The sequence below is a fragment of the Saccostrea cucullata genome, unplaced genomic scaffold (genome assembly GCF_032062105.1).
Source record: "Saccostrea cucullata isolate Sc308-1 unplaced genomic scaffold, CSIRO_AGI_Scuc_v1 ctg78, whole genome shotgun sequence".
NCBI classification, from domain to species: domain Eukaryota; kingdom Metazoa; phylum Mollusca; class Bivalvia; order Ostreida; family Ostreidae; genus Saccostrea; species Saccostrea cuccullata.
Window position 1 is genome coordinate 71,846 of NW_026940638.1, and position 19,638 is coordinate 91,483.

The 19,638-nt window shown below is 32.7% G+C and overlaps 2 protein-coding genes across 2 annotated transcripts in view; both read left to right on the forward strand.

The window, feature by feature from the left end:
* Nucleotides 1-1,608: 1,608 nt before the first annotated feature.
* LOC134255828 (uncharacterized) overlaps nt 1,609-19,638 on the forward strand; it is a 28,688-nt gene continuing 10,658 nt past the window's right edge. The window contains exon 1 of the mRNA XM_062738378.1: nt 1,609-1,986. Within this exon, the coding sequence (XP_062594362.1) occupies nt 1,713-1,986 (274 nt within the window). The 5' untranslated portion in view covers nt 1,609-1,712. The remainder of the gene's footprint in view (nt 1,987-19,638) is intronic.
* LOC134255852 (uncharacterized) lies at nt 16,162-19,231 on the forward strand. The gene is made up of 4 exons (XM_062738416.1): nt 16,162-16,653; nt 17,408-17,527; nt 18,495-18,632; nt 18,904-19,231. Exons 1-4 carry the CDS (start codon nt 16,392-16,394, stop codon nt 19,134-19,136), a joined length of 753 nt encoding a protein of 250 aa, XP_062594400.1. The 5' UTR covers nt 16,162-16,391; the 3' UTR covers nt 19,137-19,231.

The window sequence follows — 19,638 nt, forward strand, 5'->3', positions numbered from 1 at the left end:
GACTTTCCGAGAATGACATTTTTTTCCAGGGTTTCATGGTATAGTATGGTCTATCCTTTCTAGACACCGTCTTCTGATTCATAAAATAAGAGATTATGGCCCTCTTCGAATTCCAACAACTTGTATTTAGCCGTTAAGGTATATGAATTATCCATGTGGGAAATGTGCAGTTGCTATTTTACTATTAAATAAAAATTATTTTAAACAAACAGCAATTTGGGAGAGTTATGTCAAAGGTAAATATTTATTTCTATGGTGTGTATTATTTTGGATAGATAAATAAATATTTGGTCAGTTATTACTGTGTAAGCAGCTGAACCCGGTGATGAAAATGTACATACAGGCTGGATTTTTTATTCCTGAGGGGCTATTTCTCCAAAGTTTTTCATCAACTATTGTCCTAACATCAATAAGTCATCTAAATGTAAATAACATTTACGCTGCTAGATGAAAAAAAAACTCGTCAGGTCGCTTGTGTATTGAGTATTTCAGATTACACTTTTTAGATTGCAGCACGTTATTGAAAACGTTAAAACTTGTTACATTTGATTCCATATTGCCAGTTCCGGAAAAGAACATAAAAAAATGAAAAAAAGTTGTCTTTATTCAATATATTTGATGAGATTCATTTGACAAAAAGAAGACTAAGCCGCTTACAATCAATAGTTCTCCACATGTTTCTTGAATGTTCTTTTATCGAGGCTTAATGACAAACCTCCAGTCAATACCGACGTTCCATTGTCTTATAATCTTTTCATATATCAAATCTTCCTTTTCCAATGAAGTGTAAGAGTTTCGCTCATATTTCTGTAGAAATTTCTTGATTACACCTCTTCATCAACAGATCGTGCAGTTTGGCGGGATCTATTTAGATAAAGAGATCGCTGCTTTATAGAGTCAAATCATATTATTGTTCTTCTTATTCAAGCATCTTCTTCCCAATTTTTCACGAGAAATTCACGATATACATGTATTCTTGTGTCTTCCAAGGTTTAAAACATCTTGAATACTGAAGCAAATCAAAAGGACTATCTGATTAAAAAAGGCGTTTGCGTTTCTCGGAATTCTATTTAAATTAAGCTGATCAAAGGCATAGGTTATTCACTTGGAAATTTTTTCCTTATCTTTATTCCTATAAGATACTGCAGTCAATAAGTAATTGATAATTAAAAATATTGATTTAAGACACTTTCATAAATCAGTTCTTGAAGCTTGCGTTCCCCACTTTTAAATGTCTAATTGCGTTTATCTATAATACTAACCAAAAGAAACAAAAAAACAAAAACCTTCCTGGGTTTTGTTAGTAAAGGGATTTTATTACTGTGTACATATTTTATATGAGATAGTTAAGATCAAACGAATGTAAATGAGATATAGATGAAAAATTAATAACAGAAGGAAGCTTTTGTGTAAGCCCCTGCAGCTGATGATGTATGTACCATAAAGGACTATGTTGAAGCGTGAATACTAACCAAACATTTCGTCAGGTACTTCTCTGTTGACACAAGACACGGGAGACATAACCTGTGACCGAGCCGCTCGATACATCGAACGTGGACTGTAGAGGAAGACGTCAGATTCAAAGGCGGGATACACAAGACGTCCTGTGTTTGTCCTTATAACTCACACAGATGTGACGTGAGTAGCAGACGAGGTTGAGGCCACCTGGCACCTGTGTCGTGTAGGACCAGTCGACAGCGGCTCCGGTCCGAATGCCCGCTCCTTACGCCATCCTAGAGGCGGCTACTGCCCTCGTGGGGCTGGTAGGGAGCCTCTTTATGGTTTTAGTGATCTCTGTGGATTCTTGGGAGGAAGCTGATTTCTCTTTAAATGCCGTTAACAATTCTTACCTTCAAGTTACTGTGGCAGCCTCAAATTCTGAGTTGAGCATCTATAGTAGTCGAGATTTGCTGACGGACCCCTGGACCACCTACTATTATTATTACCAGTACTGGGGACTTTGGAAGATATGTGATCTACTGACAGGTTTGTATTGCCATGAAACATTTCACATTGCCATCTTTATCTTTTGTTTTCTGCGAGACGCCCCAGTATTTTATTGGAATGATTCTGAACACTGCCTTCGCTAATAATATAAATTCATGACCAAATGATATACGGTTCGCGTTTCTTATACTGGTTAAATATGGTCAATTTGGCGACAAATTGCCAATTATGCACTTCTCCTTTTACATATTCTTCTCTACAAGATATGAAATATCAAAATTTGTATTAGTTAGTTCGATACAATTTTTTATCCACGATAAATTATATTCTTCAGTCCAATTTTGTGACAGAAATTAAAAATTAAGAATATCTTTAGATCTAAGTACCTTAACTCGTCTTGACTTGGAAATAAAATTAGAGAAGCTGTTTTTTGTAATTTCTTTTGATTCGTCTCGAAACATTACATCCTGATTATTATCGGTGATTACTTATATTCCGATCCTGGTTACCTCAGACCTCTAATACTTGCAGTGGTTCTTAAATCAAATAACTGTTAAGTAATGCTGTTTAATTATTAAACATTTTGCAATGTTTAAAAACAAAAGCAAGCGGCTTAACACAAATTCATTAAAGATAGAAAATACCTTTTTTGTTTCTTTGGAATATTTACTATTTGGCTGAGCATTCTATGACCCAACAAAATACATTTATCAACGGGAAAAATTAAAATTCTTCAGATATCCATATTTCATATCTTTTAAAATCTATCTCTTCATCAGGAAATTTATACTGATCTCTTTTTTGTAAGATGTCTTCGGATTCCTGCAAAAATCAATACCGGTAATTTATTACAAATTTTGTAATATTAATTTAATATGATTATGGATTAACTATTTTTATACATTGCAATAAAGTTAATAAAAATGTCTCACCGATCGTGATGCTCTAGAAGAAAATAAAGTGGATCACTAAATAAGTTGCATTCTCCTTTAATTTATTTTTTTGCCATCATTGGGATACCCTTCGATCCTTTTAACATTTTTTCAAAGGCAAAGAAAAATCTGCATATTATTTGGCAAAGAAGAGAAAAAAACATTAATTGTTCTGCTGATGTTGAAAGTATTATTCCTAAATTATATCATATGTAACTTTTAGGGAAAACTTGGTCAATTTTGTAATGAAAAAAATATTTTTAAAAAATAATAATAATAAATAAAATAAACAAACTATTAAAATATTTATTTTTTATTAGTCAACTCAAAAATGGCAGTAAAAATTAATTTTACAATATCAAAAGAGAAAAGATTTTACTCTAAAGCTTAGTTTTACGTTTTTAATGTATCATTCAAAATACAATTAAGCCTCGATGTATAAATATTTAAACAGTTAATAAAATATACTTCAGAGGAATCTGGGTAATGTAAAGTAAATCGTTGTTCTTTAATTACAATACATCAAACTGAAACTCTGTGTCGCCTCTCACCTGTATAAACGTTGACTTAGGCCCTCTTGTGGATAATGGGCTATCTTAATTCAATAACGTTGTTCAGTTAAAATAAAACGGAAGAACTCTTGATAAAACCACGAGCCACGAACTCGGACGTCATTGTTTAATTTTCTTTAGGAAATGCCGATAGAATTGAAAAATCAATGTAAATATAATGATTAATGAATAATTAAGAGATTATAATCAGGTTTATACTATTCTGATAATTTTATCACAGTTATTCAGCAAATGGCGTTTGAACTGAAAAATGTAATTTTTTCAGCTACAAAATTACTCTTTTTTTCTCTTTTTTTTTCATTTTTTAGGAAGATGTGATTTGAATTGTTTAGGTAATGAAAAAACAGATAAAAAAACAATAAAATTATGCGCCAGTTTTAAAATCGCCCAGATATGCAGTTATATTAAGATATGATGCTGCTTACCTTGAATTCTTCCCGGTCGAGGGCAAAAGAGGCAAAAATAAAACGAGGCGAAAACTTCATTGTGTATGTTGAACTGTAGACTTAGTTATATTATAACAAGAAGTTAACCATAATTTGTTAATACTTCCAAACAGTTCTTTATTAGAATATGTAATAAGTTTTGAAGTTATTTGACAAAGCATTATTTCATGTTTTCCAAAAAATTTGATGTTTTATCTGGCAAAAGAATTGGATGATTAGAATTGAAGATTGATATCTCGATAAAGTAAAGTAAAAAGGATTATAAATCTTGTACAAACCCAAGTAGATTTTGGTAAAGGGCGAAGCAAGGGTTTCAATTTACCTCTTAAAATGTTTATATTTGCTTTATATGCTTTTTATTTTATATCATAATATCAAATTTAAGCAACTCTATAACTTTTGTAGTTATGTGCTATTGGCAATTTTACCTTTCACAACAAATGGTTAGTTTTCAAAATATAGTTGGAAATTTCATCTATCATTTGTATCAATTTTGATACATAACATACCGTTTAACATGAACTCTATATAAAAGAGGATTTTATATGGATTGTTTAGTTGCTGGTTATCTTATCATCACCAGATCATCTTCTGGCTATTAATGATTTGTTGTCATACAAATGCTGTAGGGTTGATTGTTAGCACTCAACTATCAAACAACTACTCAACCGAGCTTTCAATCAACGGTTAGAGATTAAAACAACCAAATTTTCTAAACTGTTAACTCGAGTTGTTAATGGACAATTATTTGGCTACTTCTAACTTACTGGGCAAAAAAAAAATTGCCCACGAATGGGGTATAGACAATCACTCCATGGTATGGGGTTATTTAACTATTTTAGGCCTGAATCTCCTGCGTTTCCGTCTGTGATTTTTGAGGAGAATTTACCTTTTTCTCTTCTCAATACATCCTTGGTTACATTGTCAGGATAACTGGTTAAACGTGCCCCCTTCCCTGTTGTTTCTTGTGAAGCATAGCATATTATTTTGGATATCCTCTGTAGCATTCCGCTTAACTGGTGAAAATCATTTTGTATAAAGTAATAATAATATAGGTATCATTATATACCGTTATGGAATGAGTACGAGGGAAATAGAAAATTTATGGTTCCCCTCGGCAGGAAACTATTTTCCTAATACCCATTCAACTGTATATTATGGTATTAATTTTATACAGAGTAATAACAGTAGAGGTAAAATAAAACAATATTATATTTCATTACTTTCATTTACAAGTCGGATCAATATTTTCCAATAAACTCAAAATTACACAGACTACAGAGTCCGTCACATATGTTTCATATTTTGATTTTTGCTGATTATATACTTAAATGCCAGACTAACAACTAAACTGTATAATAAACTTTTATTTAAACAAAATTTTATTCACAATTAAAAGTGAAGGCAATTAGACAGCAGAAAAAGCCTTTTTTAGCCCACTCCCTAAACTTTTAATCGTCAGCTTCCTTTTTTATGTAGTAAGTGTATAGTTTGAATATCATCTGCTTATGGTATTGTCTCCCGACTGATTCGCTGCACAAGAGTATCCTCTGAGTAAAATAAGTTTTAAAGTCAAGCAGGTTTCGTCTGCATCAAGTATTTTTTCATTGATTTAAATGACCAATTAAAAGCCAAGTTTAAAAACAATACTTTAGGGTCATTAAAATGACATTGTTTGTCAATGCTACCTATCTTTTGGTCGTAATTTGTCTGACAAATTTGATATCATTTGTTAGTTCATTGCTTTTACACTTAAACTGAAGACGGGATATTCTGTATACCTGATCAATACAAAGGGCTCACGACGGATATTGCTTCATTTCTTTGCAGATCTTTGTGGGGGTGTCTTTGGCGTGGAACAACTCATACGGTTTTTTAAAAGTTCTAGTTATTGTCCTTTTTTTATAATGATGTATTGCAATCGTAATGTTGGTGAGTTGTTTGATGCATTTTTGTCAGCAAAGTCGGTTTGACGGAGTCATCGTCTTTTGTCCGTGTCTCTAGCAAAGAAAGGAAGAAATATAGGACATTAAATGTAAAATGAAAGAAAGTTTGTCTCGACTGTCATTACTTTTTTTCCAAAAAGCCATGCAACATCAGACATTTATTGCATAAGATGTTTTTTTTTTTTTCAATAACCTTAAAATCACTGAACAAACTAAGATATTGTTCCATGGGATACCAGTAATTCTTCAAAAACCACTGCTTTTGCCAAGGTCACATTTAAGCCGATAGTCGGGCGACTAAATTTTTCTGGTCTTGTCGGTTGAAAGAACATGATCGGCCTACACAAGTATATATCGGGCGACACGAAGCAGTCACATTAATTCCTAGGAACACCGATGACTTGGATAAATTACACAAAAAATCTTTTCTTTTCTTTTTTTTAAATCAGCAATATTTTTCATAGATCTATAATCAGATAGGTGACGTACGTTATGTATGCAAGGCAAAGTGGCAGAATTTTGTAAGATTGTGGCTCAATGTTGAAAATGTGTGCAAAATTTTGAATAGAATTGCATAAAAAAAACGACAAATGGCGCATACCTAAGCAGCAAAGAATACTTAGGATTTCTTATATCTTAGGGATTAATTATTTATGTTATTTCCGTTCAAAAAATATTTATCAATCCATGCATCAAAATTTTGTATGTGTAATGTATCCTTGATAGGTTAAATATTCACAAGAGGGCCAATCGTCGCCCGATCATCGAGCTCTGAGCTGCAGTTTGATTTTAAGCGTCGGCCGAAATTTTGGACATCCCTATTGTCGAACGACGGACGATCGACTTTATAAACTGACCGCCGATGGTCGGACGATGATCGAAGGTTGGTCAACGGTTAACTTCAATTGAAAAAATCGGCCACCGACGCAGAAAAAATTATAACTTGGACCGATGGACACAAAATTGGTCGGCCGACAAAAAAAGAGGTCAAAATCGGGCAAGACAAGGGCCGATGAACTGCCGACTGTCACACGAAGAATCCAATTTTTGCTTCAAAAACCGTCGGCCGCTGGTCGTTTTTGGAAGTGTGACTGGGGTTTTTAGCCGGGCTTATTGCTCAAAGAGCAATTGCCGGCTTATGTGATCCTGTTCAAGGCAGGATGTTGACCCCATAGTCGCCATTTTAAAGTTACGTGCAAAAATATAGTTCTTACTTTCAACCGCTTTTGAGATAATACAAACGCTAAATAAAGCAACAAAAATAAAACGAAGTTTTATTTATATAAAATAAACATTAGTAGTAATGACTTTGAAAACTTCATAAGTCAAAGAACATAGTTCATTAGCGTAAGGATTTTTGATAATCAGTGTTACCGTAGTTCTCTACACATACGAGGTAAAGCAGGAGAGGGAACCAGACTGGCCTGTTTGTTTACATTCAGCTGCGGTACCAGATTAATTCTGATTCTGAGAAAATCGGACCGTGGTATTAGGATTGAAAAACTCACTGTCAGTGTCTTATCATTTATATTGATAGTTTTAAAATAATTTTTTCATCAGAATATAAACGTGATTCATGTAAGAAATCCATTCTACTCTGTAAATGAGCCCGGCTCTCTGTACTTCTGAGTACTTTGATTGGGTTGTGTTTTCATGTCGATATTCTCATTTTTTCAGTTGTATTAAAAAAAAATGAAATTGAATAGGCTAAAAAAAATTGTATATTATCGAAGCATATTCAAAATTTTGATCAGTGCCTTGAGGATTTTGGTTTGAAAAAAAAAATCATTTGAATTGTTTATGAAAGAATGAGTTAACGTTATTTCGGCAAAACGTCTCATGCGCTAATTGTTTTGTGAAATTACACAATATTTATTAATGGTTAAAGTATTGTGGTAGGTGTACTTTTAGACTGTACAGATTTGACAGCTGTTTGAAGAGTGCATTATAAAATAACCGATAAGTTCCTGTTCATGCTTTTGTTCTAGCTAACAGTGTTCCCGATGCATGAACCGCTCTCAGTTAGCCACCTTATAATTATTACAAAGAATGTAAACTTTTTTATATGTTCATGAGTCAAAAATATATTCGAAATAAATAACATTATATGAGTCATATATATCACTGAGAGTATACATCTTCTATCTTCAGGGGGTCGAGGTGATGTGATGGTGAACAATATGGGTTGAAGTTTTAAAAACACGAAAGACACATTTGTTTGGGGGTTAAACACATTTTACAGAATGGCTTCATGGAAAAAAAAGTTCTTTAAAGAATACGCTCTTCTCTCTTAATTATAGGTAACAAACATTATCAAGAGCTGTAATAATACATTTATTTTAATCAAAGTTATTGTTCCTTTCATTTCTAATTCAAACTTGATCTTTAAAAAATCATTTGATAGTTCATGATCCATGAATCTCTAACATTTTAAAGGGGCTTGGACACAAGTTTGAAGTTTGTTTTTTTTCTTAAATTTTCTATATAATATCATGACTTTTATGTTGCAATAGTATTTCAAATGGAATAGAATTTTTAAAAAAATATCTAATATGATACTTTTAAGTTATATGCTAATAATTTTAATTCAACATAATAATTTATGATAGCACTTTAATATCAAATGCTTTATTTGTAGATTATCCTTCATATAATACTTTAAATAGATTTGATTTCATTGTGAATACTAGTATCTCATAATTTTGTAATATGTTGGCGGCATGTTTAATTTTTTAAATATGTTGTCCATTTCAACATGTGTAAAAACGTATTGCATGTATTTAAGAAACAGTGGTCGCAAAAAGTTTCAATTTTTTTTTTTAAGAAAAAAAATGCATCATATTAATATTTAATCTTGAAGTCATTAGTGTGGAAATTTTAAACTCAAAAATATACTGTGTTTTAAGATTTTCGTTAAAGATGACTTTGATCATTTTTATACATCGTTCTCATTTATTTCTGAAGAGACTCTTTCATTTAATTAATTCAAAGACCGTCATTCTGCGATCAATAGATCTCTAATACAAATAATAACTGAGAAATGTCAGCGATCTGAAAGTCATTTTAAAGCAAATCAATGAAGTAGATTTTTTTTTTTTGAAAAACCAAATATACCAGTAGTGTGTTTCCTATTACCCTGATTTCGGTTTGGTTATTTGGGATTTTTTATTTATTTATTAAAACATATCTTAATATAGTAGGAACTGTTCGAGGAATTGGAATAAGATATACGAGGGCTGTTCAATAAATAATGTCCTGAACTGTATGACATACAATACAGATATCATACGACATTAAGCTTGCCTTTCTCTCATTATTGAATCATTAATGAATTTAAAACAGATTATGTGACCACTTTTCATCACATAGTTTCATTGTGAGAAGCTGGAAAACAAGGGCTATTCGAGACAGTGCATTATAAATGAATGGTAAAGAATCAGTGAACTCGAGTGAAAATAAAAGCTTCATTTAAAAATCCCAAAGAAATATTCACTAAAATATGTGACATTTACAGGAACCAATGCCTGTTTTATAGACAAATGAGCAGGTGGATTTCATGATAAAAGATTATATAATGGGCATCAAAAGTGGGTACCGTCCTTGCCAACAAAAAATTATAACAACTTATGTACTGTTTGCCAAATTTCAGCAAATAATATTTGATGATGTATGATTGACTTTAAGACACATAGCAAATTTGATAGACATAATTTCGGGAGTAGTTTACTCTGTTTTTTTAAGAAACGTCTGACGGTAAAAAGGCTTAGTGCTCAAAGGTCACCCTATATTTTGAAAAATAAATGAAAACGACAGCGTGTACGAATGTCTTAACAATTATTTTAAAATATCAATAATTGTAGTTATCCACGTTTGTTTGATATTCGAACAGATAATGAAACTTGAATCTTAAAACCCTAAAAACAAAATTTACCACAAAATGTACTTGATAAAAACAGCGAAGGTCTGACAAGAGCAAAGAATTGCAAGAGCACAAGGACAGATTTATATGCAATTTTCTTAAATATTAGTGGTATTGTTTTTCAAATTCGTATTCGGGGAGACAGTTTAATTTCTGGAGGAGTCTAGAAAGTAAATTTTTTGCAAAAATATCGAAAGGTTTTTTAGAGGAAGGACCCAGAATCAGGAATCCACTACATTAAATGTATTCATGATATTGTCCAAAACCGCACGCCCTGAAGAGTAAAGGGGTTTTCGGGATAAACAGAAAGTTAATGTTTTTTCACATTAACAATATTCGCCAGATCTTTGACCTTTAGACTTGTTTCTATTTCCAAACTTGAAAAAAAAAACCTTTCAAAAGGAAGAAACAAGTCCAGGAAATCATTGAATCTGCCATTTTCCAGTATACTAAGGGTCATACCCAAAAATGAGTTCTAAAAACAATCAGAAATTGGATAAAAAATGTTACGGACAGGTGTTTTAATTAAAAGAGATTAATAAATTAAATTATGAAGACTAAATCTTTGAAAAGCGTCTTTTGCTTCTTTCCGAGCACCGAGGACATTATTTATTGAACAGCCCTCGTATGAGTTTATCAATCAACAATAGTTATTTTCATTCCTGTGTCGACTCTATATATCTAAGTGAACTTGAAATAAAAGACACCACAGAGTCTGTCACATCTGTTTCATATTTAGAGGTATTACTGATTATAGACAATAAAAGCCAATTATCAAATAATTTGTATGATAAACGAGATGACTCTAGCTTTTCAGTCGTCAGCTTTCTATATTCCACTATCACCTACTTATAGTGTTCATGTATTCCAACGACATTCGCTCTGAAAAGCTTGTCCGAGTCCGATCAATTCTTAAAGCAGGCTGGGCTACTCACTGATAAGTGTATGTTACAGGGATTTCAACAGCCTCATTCAAAGTCAACACTTTATAAGGTTATAAAGTTTCAGCATATAAATTATCATTTTATAAACACAATCATAAACATAATTATTTAAGGAAGAAATATAAGCATAAGATGTGAAGATAAACTCACATGAATATTCTCCACATAAGGCAGTTGAGGCATTTATTTCAAAACTAAGTCTTTCTAAAAGCTTTTTAATATTATATTTTTTTATTATGTTCCCCAAACGAAGTTGGGGAACATATTGTTTTTACTCTGTTTCTTCTTCTTCTTCTTCTTCTTCTTTTCCTTCTTCCTGGGAAAATTTTGTACTCGAGTGATCTTGTAAACTACACATCCGACTAAGGTAAAATGTTTTTAGGGTCAGTAGACATGTTATGTAGATTTGCCGAACAAAGGTCATTTTGCGCGCACGTGCTTGCAAGAGCGCGCACGTGCAACACGTGAAATGACCGATTTAATTGATATAAGCGTAACTTTTTACATTTTTGATGAAATGCTTTGAAACTTATAATATAAGGATATATTAGTGGCATAGACAATATGACATGGTCAAAATAGCAAGATCTGACGCGCATGCACGTGCGCTTCGCTCTGATTGGCTGAAACTAAAGTCTCTATATCTTTCTTGTTTTTCGACGAAATCTTATGAAATTTTGAACATAGCCATGCATTAAGATATCCTACAACATGGTATATAGCAATTATCATGAAAACACGTGCATGCACGTGCGCTGCAATCTGATTGGCTTAAACTTTAAATAGCTATAACTCCCTTGATTTTCAACCAAACAGGATGGGATTTGAAACATAGATAGATATAATGAACTTCTACAAGAAGGTATAGTCAACATGCACGTGCATACACGTGCGTGTACGTGCGCTGTAATCTGATTGGCTGAAACTTTAAACAGCTATAACTCCCTTGGTTTTCAACCAAACGGGGTGGGATTTAGAACATAGATAGATGTAATGGACTTCTACGAGAAGATTTGGTCACCATGCTCATGTATGCACGTGCGTGAAATGAGTTAAATCAAAAATACACTTGAATGAGCGTAGTTTTTAATACTTTTGGATTAAATACTTTAATATTTAGTATATTTAAATATATAGATTAAGTAGACAAGATGATATGGTCATTCACATGTGCACACGTGCAATGCTAAAATTTGAATGAACTTGGCGTTGTTAAAGTCTCAAATGCATAGATTTTGTCCTATTTAATGAAGTTTACAGGGAATATGGCACCAAAAGGGAGTTGGGGAGCGTTTGGGGAACATCTGTAACGGTCCCCGTTACAACTAGCACTAGTTTTAATTGGTAATGATGCAAATACATGTATGTAAACAGCTTAAAGACAATTTACAATGCACAGATTTGCCTTATTTTTTAACCAAATTATTTTATACAAATTTGTTTACTATATTTTACTTGAAAAAGACGTTAATGGTAATCTAACAATTAAGCTCTGTAATAAACGTGATGATTTTAACTATACAATCGTCAATTTCCCTTTCTTATGCATCAATATACCTTCATCACCTGCATACGGAGTTTATATACTAGTATCTCAGTTGATTCGATACGAAAGAGCATGCTCCACGTATGCACACTTTCTAAAACGAGGTAAATTATGGACAACCAAATTGATAAAATAAGAATATCAACAGTCTCGTTTAAAGTCATCTTTTCATAAGTTCTTTAACCGATTCAGTGACCTTGTCATCAAATACAATTTATCATTGAGTCGGATGCTGACTGACGTTTTTCATACTAATTGTCAGTCCATTATTTATACATATATAGTAATTATATACTGCCCCATGGCACCTGATCCCACCTCTTATGTTTTGAGGTCCGTGTTTGCTCTTCTCCTATTTTGTATTATTTTATGGACTTTTGGATCTTGAATACTGTTCGTTATCTCCATGTGTTTCATCTTATATCTGCTTATTTTATACATGTTTATCAAAATCTTTTATCGATGTTGAAATTGCATGTTGCGACTTATTGGGAATTCAAATACACCAACGCTCAAACCAGACAGATTTATATAAGTTTCACCCACTCTCTCATCGAATTACATTGAAGTAGATCATTAATTACACTCACGTTGAGTTAATAATGAAATGGGAAAATGGCAGACTCTCCCATTGTGTATCGTAGACACACTAATAATGTAAAATAATACTATTAATGGAATTCTTTCCACAGATTGTATGATACTTCTTTTATTTGTGGATCGTTATACGACATAGGAATAAACATAGTGAAAGTTTTCATCGGGACATCAATTAACTATGTTTATTAATTGATTATTATTTCGTTGTACCTCAGACCTTATGAATTTAAACAAAATACACTTTTGTTTCAGTAGATTTTTCGAGCTTGGTATGAATAGAGAAAACAATTTATGCAATGGAATGTTTATCCAATGTACATAGTAATGTTCTAGGTAATTGTTAACAAATATACCCTGTATTACAATGATAGAATATAAAGGTTACAACAAGTAGTGACGAACCATTCCTTCAACATATTTTTCAACATGTGACTATTCTAACAACATTTTATATAAAGTTCTTAATGCACTGTAACTCCATGTACTAAACATGGTATGTTAAATAAAAATTTTGTTCAAATTGCTGTAAAAGCATTACATTTTCAGTTAGACTATATACAATAAACATATGTTGTAAATGTTGCCAAATTCTCTGAGGATTTAATGAAATGTTTATTTATGGAGTTTTGAGTTGGTTTACCGAATGCGTTTCACAGAATTATGGAGCACATGAATAATTTTTTGAAATTCTATGAAAGCATACCGAGTATATGTGTATTAATTCTATTTGGTAAAACACTTATATCTCCTTATGAATTCGTATGTTTGTATTTATCAAATTTCAGGGTATAAATGCATGCATTTTTAAAGTATTTTCTCTTTCTTCAGATCGGTTTTAAATTTGCAGAATCTCTTTCTTTTTATTTCATCAGACTTTGGTCTTGAATTTGAAGACACTATCCTAACATTGTGCATTTATAAGCTTTTTCACTTCAGTATTTCCCTTTCATGCTGTTAACCTTAACCTCATTCACTAAATGTATGGAGAGAATTTAAAAAATGAAAATATCGACATCAAAGGGAGGCGATCATTGATCGTGGAACAGCATTCGCATAATGATAAAACTTTATCAAACAAGGCAAGCACTGAGGCTTCAAGGTCTTATCTTGGCATAGTTTGCTAATTTTTTTTCTTATTTTCTTTTTGCTGTTTAGGCTTAAGTTATTTTTGTTAGACGTGTTAGACATTTTTTTTATTCTGGTAAAAGAAAACTGAGGTTTAAAAGTCACGATTGAATTCAAAATAATACACAGCATTTTCTTTATTTACATTTGTCCCTGTGATGAAATGAATGAAAGAAACGAATGAAAATCAATTTTCGAATAAATAAAATCGATAAAAGTCGGATACAAGTACTAAATAGTGCCTCATTGCTCCCTGTCGAAGTCATTATCTTTATCATTTATAACAGAATTAAGATTATACATTGAAAATGTTCTCATAGTTAGAAATGACCCTTGTAAACAGGTACTACAAGTCTTGAAGGTGTACATTTATGTTTCTTATTAATGCTGTCAACCTTACGGATAAGACAGGAACTGATCGATGTCCTCTCTTCTTTTTAAGACAAAGCTCTGCCAGAGTTCAGTCCCGTCCACTTCATTGCATTGATCTCACTGTCCGTCGAATAGTCCTGTCCTCATCCTATTTAATCAATTTCATAAACTGCAGGCCCAAGTTAGGAAAAGTCACGCAAATTAAAGTTTCAAAATAATACATGTCCATCTGTCCGTCTTATTGTACGTCTGTCTGTCTGTCTGTCTGAAATGTAGACGAGATTTTGTCCGGACCATTACTCAGAAACTATTGGAAGGATTTGTCTGAAAATTTGTACAAATATTATTCACCATATGAAGTTGTGCACCTGATATTTTCATCTTGATACGATTATTATTTTGAATTTTACAGGTGTTTTTTCATTTTTATTTTGTGGTTTTGTCCGGACCGTTTCTCAGAAACTATTGCAAGGATTAATCTGAAAATTTGTACACTTATCGTTCACCGTATGAAGGTGTGCAGTTGGAGTTTTCAACTCTTTCTGTTCATTTTTTTGCATTTTACAGGTTTTATTTTTTATTTTTATTGACTTGTTCATTTTGGGCTCATGTATAAGGTTTGAGACATAGAATCTAGAATATCTGTACAAAAATACTACAGCTTAAAACTACTCATATAAACTTAAAAAAAAGAAACATTTAAAAACAGTTTTTACATTGCATAGAAGATAATGTAATTTTATTTATCTCTTGGGAATAATGACTGGACATGCATCCAGTTAAAGATAAATTAATGAGTTTGGTGTGGGAAGTTGAACATTAAGGCATCTCATTATCAACCATGTGTAATCTCCTGGGAATCAGGCACAAGAACTAAAGATCTCTCTTCTCTTATTCTCTTAATTGTAATTTATTGTCTGTCAAAGCACTTCATTACTGGATGACCAGCTCTTTATTTTCAAATGAATTTGATATAAAGTTATCAAGATTAATTTGATTTTGTATATGATTTTTTTTCAACAATCAGTTTGCAGAGTGACATAAACACATATTTGCAATGTATTTTTTTAATGCAGAAATAAAAAAAATAAATAAAAAAAAAAAAAAAATAATGTTACAATGGAATTACAATGTATTAGTATTGATGTTTCATTTGGTTGCACCTTTGTTTCATTCATTAAGAAACATGATGAGCAATTATATTTCACTGCAGATTTTTGTAAGTAAATTGTGAACACCTCTAGATCCATAAAGTATTTTTGAATTGGCACTTTCTCTGAAAAACCCAGCGGGGGGTATTTGTCCCTATTGGACAGTTCTAGTTTGATTTTAAGAAATTAGTTTTATTTGGATTAATATTATTCCAATTAATCAAGTCTAGACACTTTAAACGCGTATACATTAATTAATATCATATCCTGGGTTACTTCGAAGACAAATTAAGAAATATTGCCAATGCTTACTGTGTATTAGATACAAAGTTTCTCTTATTACTGATAAAGTATTTCTTGATTAGCAAGAATTTGAAATATCATAATTTTTTCAAATATTACAATTTCGCATGTGGGAAATGCTTAAGGAACAGGTACTTCTCAGGATTGAATTAAAGTCTTGCCATAAATGATGGCTGTTTCATAATCACGAAGGTTCCTATCTGCTCAAGTTCTGATTCTGGCGTGTTTGATCTTCGTTAAGAAGAGAATCGATCGATTATAATGAAATTCTCCTTGTTGCTGCACTTCTGTTATCCCGCTAATCGACTCCCATTACTCTGTAAATGAAACGCTCAATACACAAACTTAACTACCATGGTGATCTCCTCATTGCGCATGCGCCGTCGAGGAGGAAATTGGACCATATTTTTAAAACTCTATACCTGTTGTTGTTAATATCGTCTGTTTTTGTAAAAGAATGATTCAGAAAATGTGATTTCTGAAGAGGAATAGCCATTAAACCTCATCCGTCCATTATGAAATGAATGAATTGATTCAGATTGTGCTAAATGGATAAGGATTAGCGGTCTTTTTAATCGTCATAGAGTGATGCCTTCACCACTCGTTATCCTCGCGTCTTTGTCTGTGGTGGTCGGGATTCTCGGCAGCATTTTTATCTTATTAGCCATATCTGTGGACTCCTGGGAGGAGATCAACTTTTCTATGACTGAAACCAACTCGTCTTCACTGACCATCACACCAGCAACGTCACGATCTGACGTCACTGTATACCATAATATCAACACCGACACCTACTATTTTATGTATTATGAATACGGAGGGCCTTGGAAATTATGTGACCTACTTTCAGGTAAGGAATGACGAGGAATATTCACAGACAGTTTTGTTGTCCATTATGTGTTTTCAGTGAACTGTAGCATTCCATTAAATTGATAATCGATATTGGAGATACCATTTGTCTTCACTTAGAAACATTTTATCGCATGTTACCCTATTGATTGTCATATTTACAGATCAAAGGTCCTCTTTTTCATTAAATCAAAGTGTTCGTGGCAGTCCAGCAAGATACAGCTAGTGTTATCAAGTATATTTAATGATGGTACAAAATAGAATCATCATCTTATTTGTACAGCATCAAATTATCATGGACTAGTAGTGTCCATGAGGTGACCTCAGTGTTTCTTGGAAGAATTGTTGCCATTTTCTAATACATTGTATATTTTTTTCATAAAAAAAACTTCATATTTGTAAAAGAGTAGATTGATTTCAGATCCCATTGAGTTATCTTAGACCGACACAGTTTAGGATGACGTACAAGTGTAGTTGGTTCAAATATCCTTCTCTTTTAAATACTTTAGAGTTCTGAAATTATCACATATCATCTATCTATATTCCTTACTTTACTTTAGAACTTGCTTTTACAATGTCAGTGTCAAACCATATGTAATCTGAATGAAGGATATGGAGATAACGAACAGTATTCAATATCAAAGTCCATAAAAAAATACAAAATAGAGCAGAGCAAACACGGACCTCCTAATCTTCAGAGGTGGAGAAGCTGAAGAAGAGTTCAAATGATAACGATTTCTTATTTTATATTTTAGACGAGGCTCGTGCTAAAATAACGACCTTGGGTGGTGAATTCAGAGATAGGTGCTATAACTTTGTGTCTGAATACGACGAAGAGTCATCAACGCTTCAGAGTGATGGAAAATCTATTGCCAGTAAGTCATTCTGATTTACTAAAGTGATATATTAATTACCAATTTATATCAAGAGTCTACTAAATGACAAGCAGAGAATACAGAGAGTATATATAAGAATTACGATCTAGACAGCACCTTTCAGTCATACTTGCAGTAAATAATAATTTCAATAACAAATTAATAATTACTTTAATGACGGTGGAAATTAGGAATCATTTACATAAAAAGAAGTCCAGTGGTAAGGTATTCAATTCTTCTTCACTGCTTTGCTTCAAACTTGAGACGAAAACATGGGTAGTGACTGTTCCTTCGCCAAGCTTCCTGCTTTAGATGTAAACGTAACTGTTTTTGAATAATTCCTTTAGAATATATTTCACGGTAGGTGCTGGCACAATCAAGAACTCTCACTTTGCAACAGCCTTGAGTGTGAGTATAGGTCTAAATTTTAGGCCCATCATCAGCATACGCTGACGTCACTTTATGAGTGAAAATTCTCAAATCTGATTATGAAACATTTAATCAAACAAAAACTGAGAGTGAAGTAGTAAAGGAATCATTGGCTGTTTTATTCGAGAAAAATTTGTTCAGACAAAAAATTCTCTTCACTTATTTCATTCGTTAAAAGACTGGATTTTGCAGAAATCAAGTAAAATCAAGCCAGGGTTCATAAAAAATTATTTTTATACCCTGGTATGAGATGGCAAGATTTTTGAGAAAAAAGGAATGATGATACCATATGTAAAAAATGTCAGCCTCGAGATGTCTAAATGAACCACAGAACTCAATTACAAAAGATATGTTATAGTCGGTGCACAAATTCCATGACATATTGATGATTTTAAAGCCCATTGCAAAAACAAGTCGATGACGAGAACACCAAGTTAATTTTTTTCCTTGATTTGTAAATGGAATGTTTAATTTGCAAAGATCAGTGTACTTGATGATGTTGATCCTTGTTTATTTAGTTCTTCAAATTGTATTCCAGGACTGCAGAACTCGGGGGCATCGTGCTTCATTGTCTGTATCATTGACCTAGTGGCAGCCTTGGGAGTCGGTGTCATTGCTCTAATCCATAAACACGTTACAGCGTGCATGGTCACTGGGGTTCTCTACTGTATGGCAAGTTAGTATTTAGTGGCCCAAGACTACCCTCGTCAGGCTTTTATATGATCCATCACGCACATGATTTAGTAGGTCTCAGTATAGTTCATGAAGTGATGTGATAGGACAAAGCAAAGTAAAAGCTTCTTATCTAGTAACAATTACTAGTATTTTATAACTCTCTCTCTCTCTCTCTCTCTCTCTCTCTCTCTCTCTCTCTCTCTCTCTCTCTCTCTCTCTCTCTCTTATGTGAACTTTCTAACTCGATTATACTGTATATCCTTGTTCTTCAGGTTTATTTACTGTCTTTGGACTGGCAATTTTCCATGTAAAGCATCATTATGAACTGTATTACTGCCAGTCGTTGTATCCCATACCAAAAGATTCCTGTGCGTTCCGGACTCTGGCAATTTTGTGGGCGGTGCCCGTGGCGTGGGTGGGTGTGGTCGTGTGCTGTGCTGCCAGTGTTCTTTGGTTGTTCCTAACACGTGCTCTGAGAGTCATCAAAGCAAAAACGATGATCTGATGTTTTCGATCAATTTTTACAATTATTGCTATTTTTGTAAATAATATACAAATTTGTTTTTGTTATGACGCAATAAAAGTATTTGATGAAATTAGCTTAAGTGTTATAATGGTTCATCAATTCAGTATATATACTCAATAGTCTGGGAATTTTTTATCTGTATTGCGCGGTACTTTTAGTTCAACTTGTAAAAATATGGCCTAAAATGTAAATTGTTCCAAAGTAGTGTCGATGAAAAACATTTCACTTGACTCATTGTTTTAACAGCCAAGTTTCCAATAATCTTTTAAATATTTGATGACTTTCCTACTTGTAAATAAAGCCACCCCGTAAGGAATTTACTTCAGGCTAATTTAGTCGAGCAGTCATTCATGTTGAATACACAATATTTTTTGTCGTAAATATATTCTCTGTGAGAGTTGGTTGGGTAAAAGACAGTCTCCAGGAATGGGATAGGACATTCTTCTGAAGTATTTGATAAAAGGAATTAAAAATTCGATTT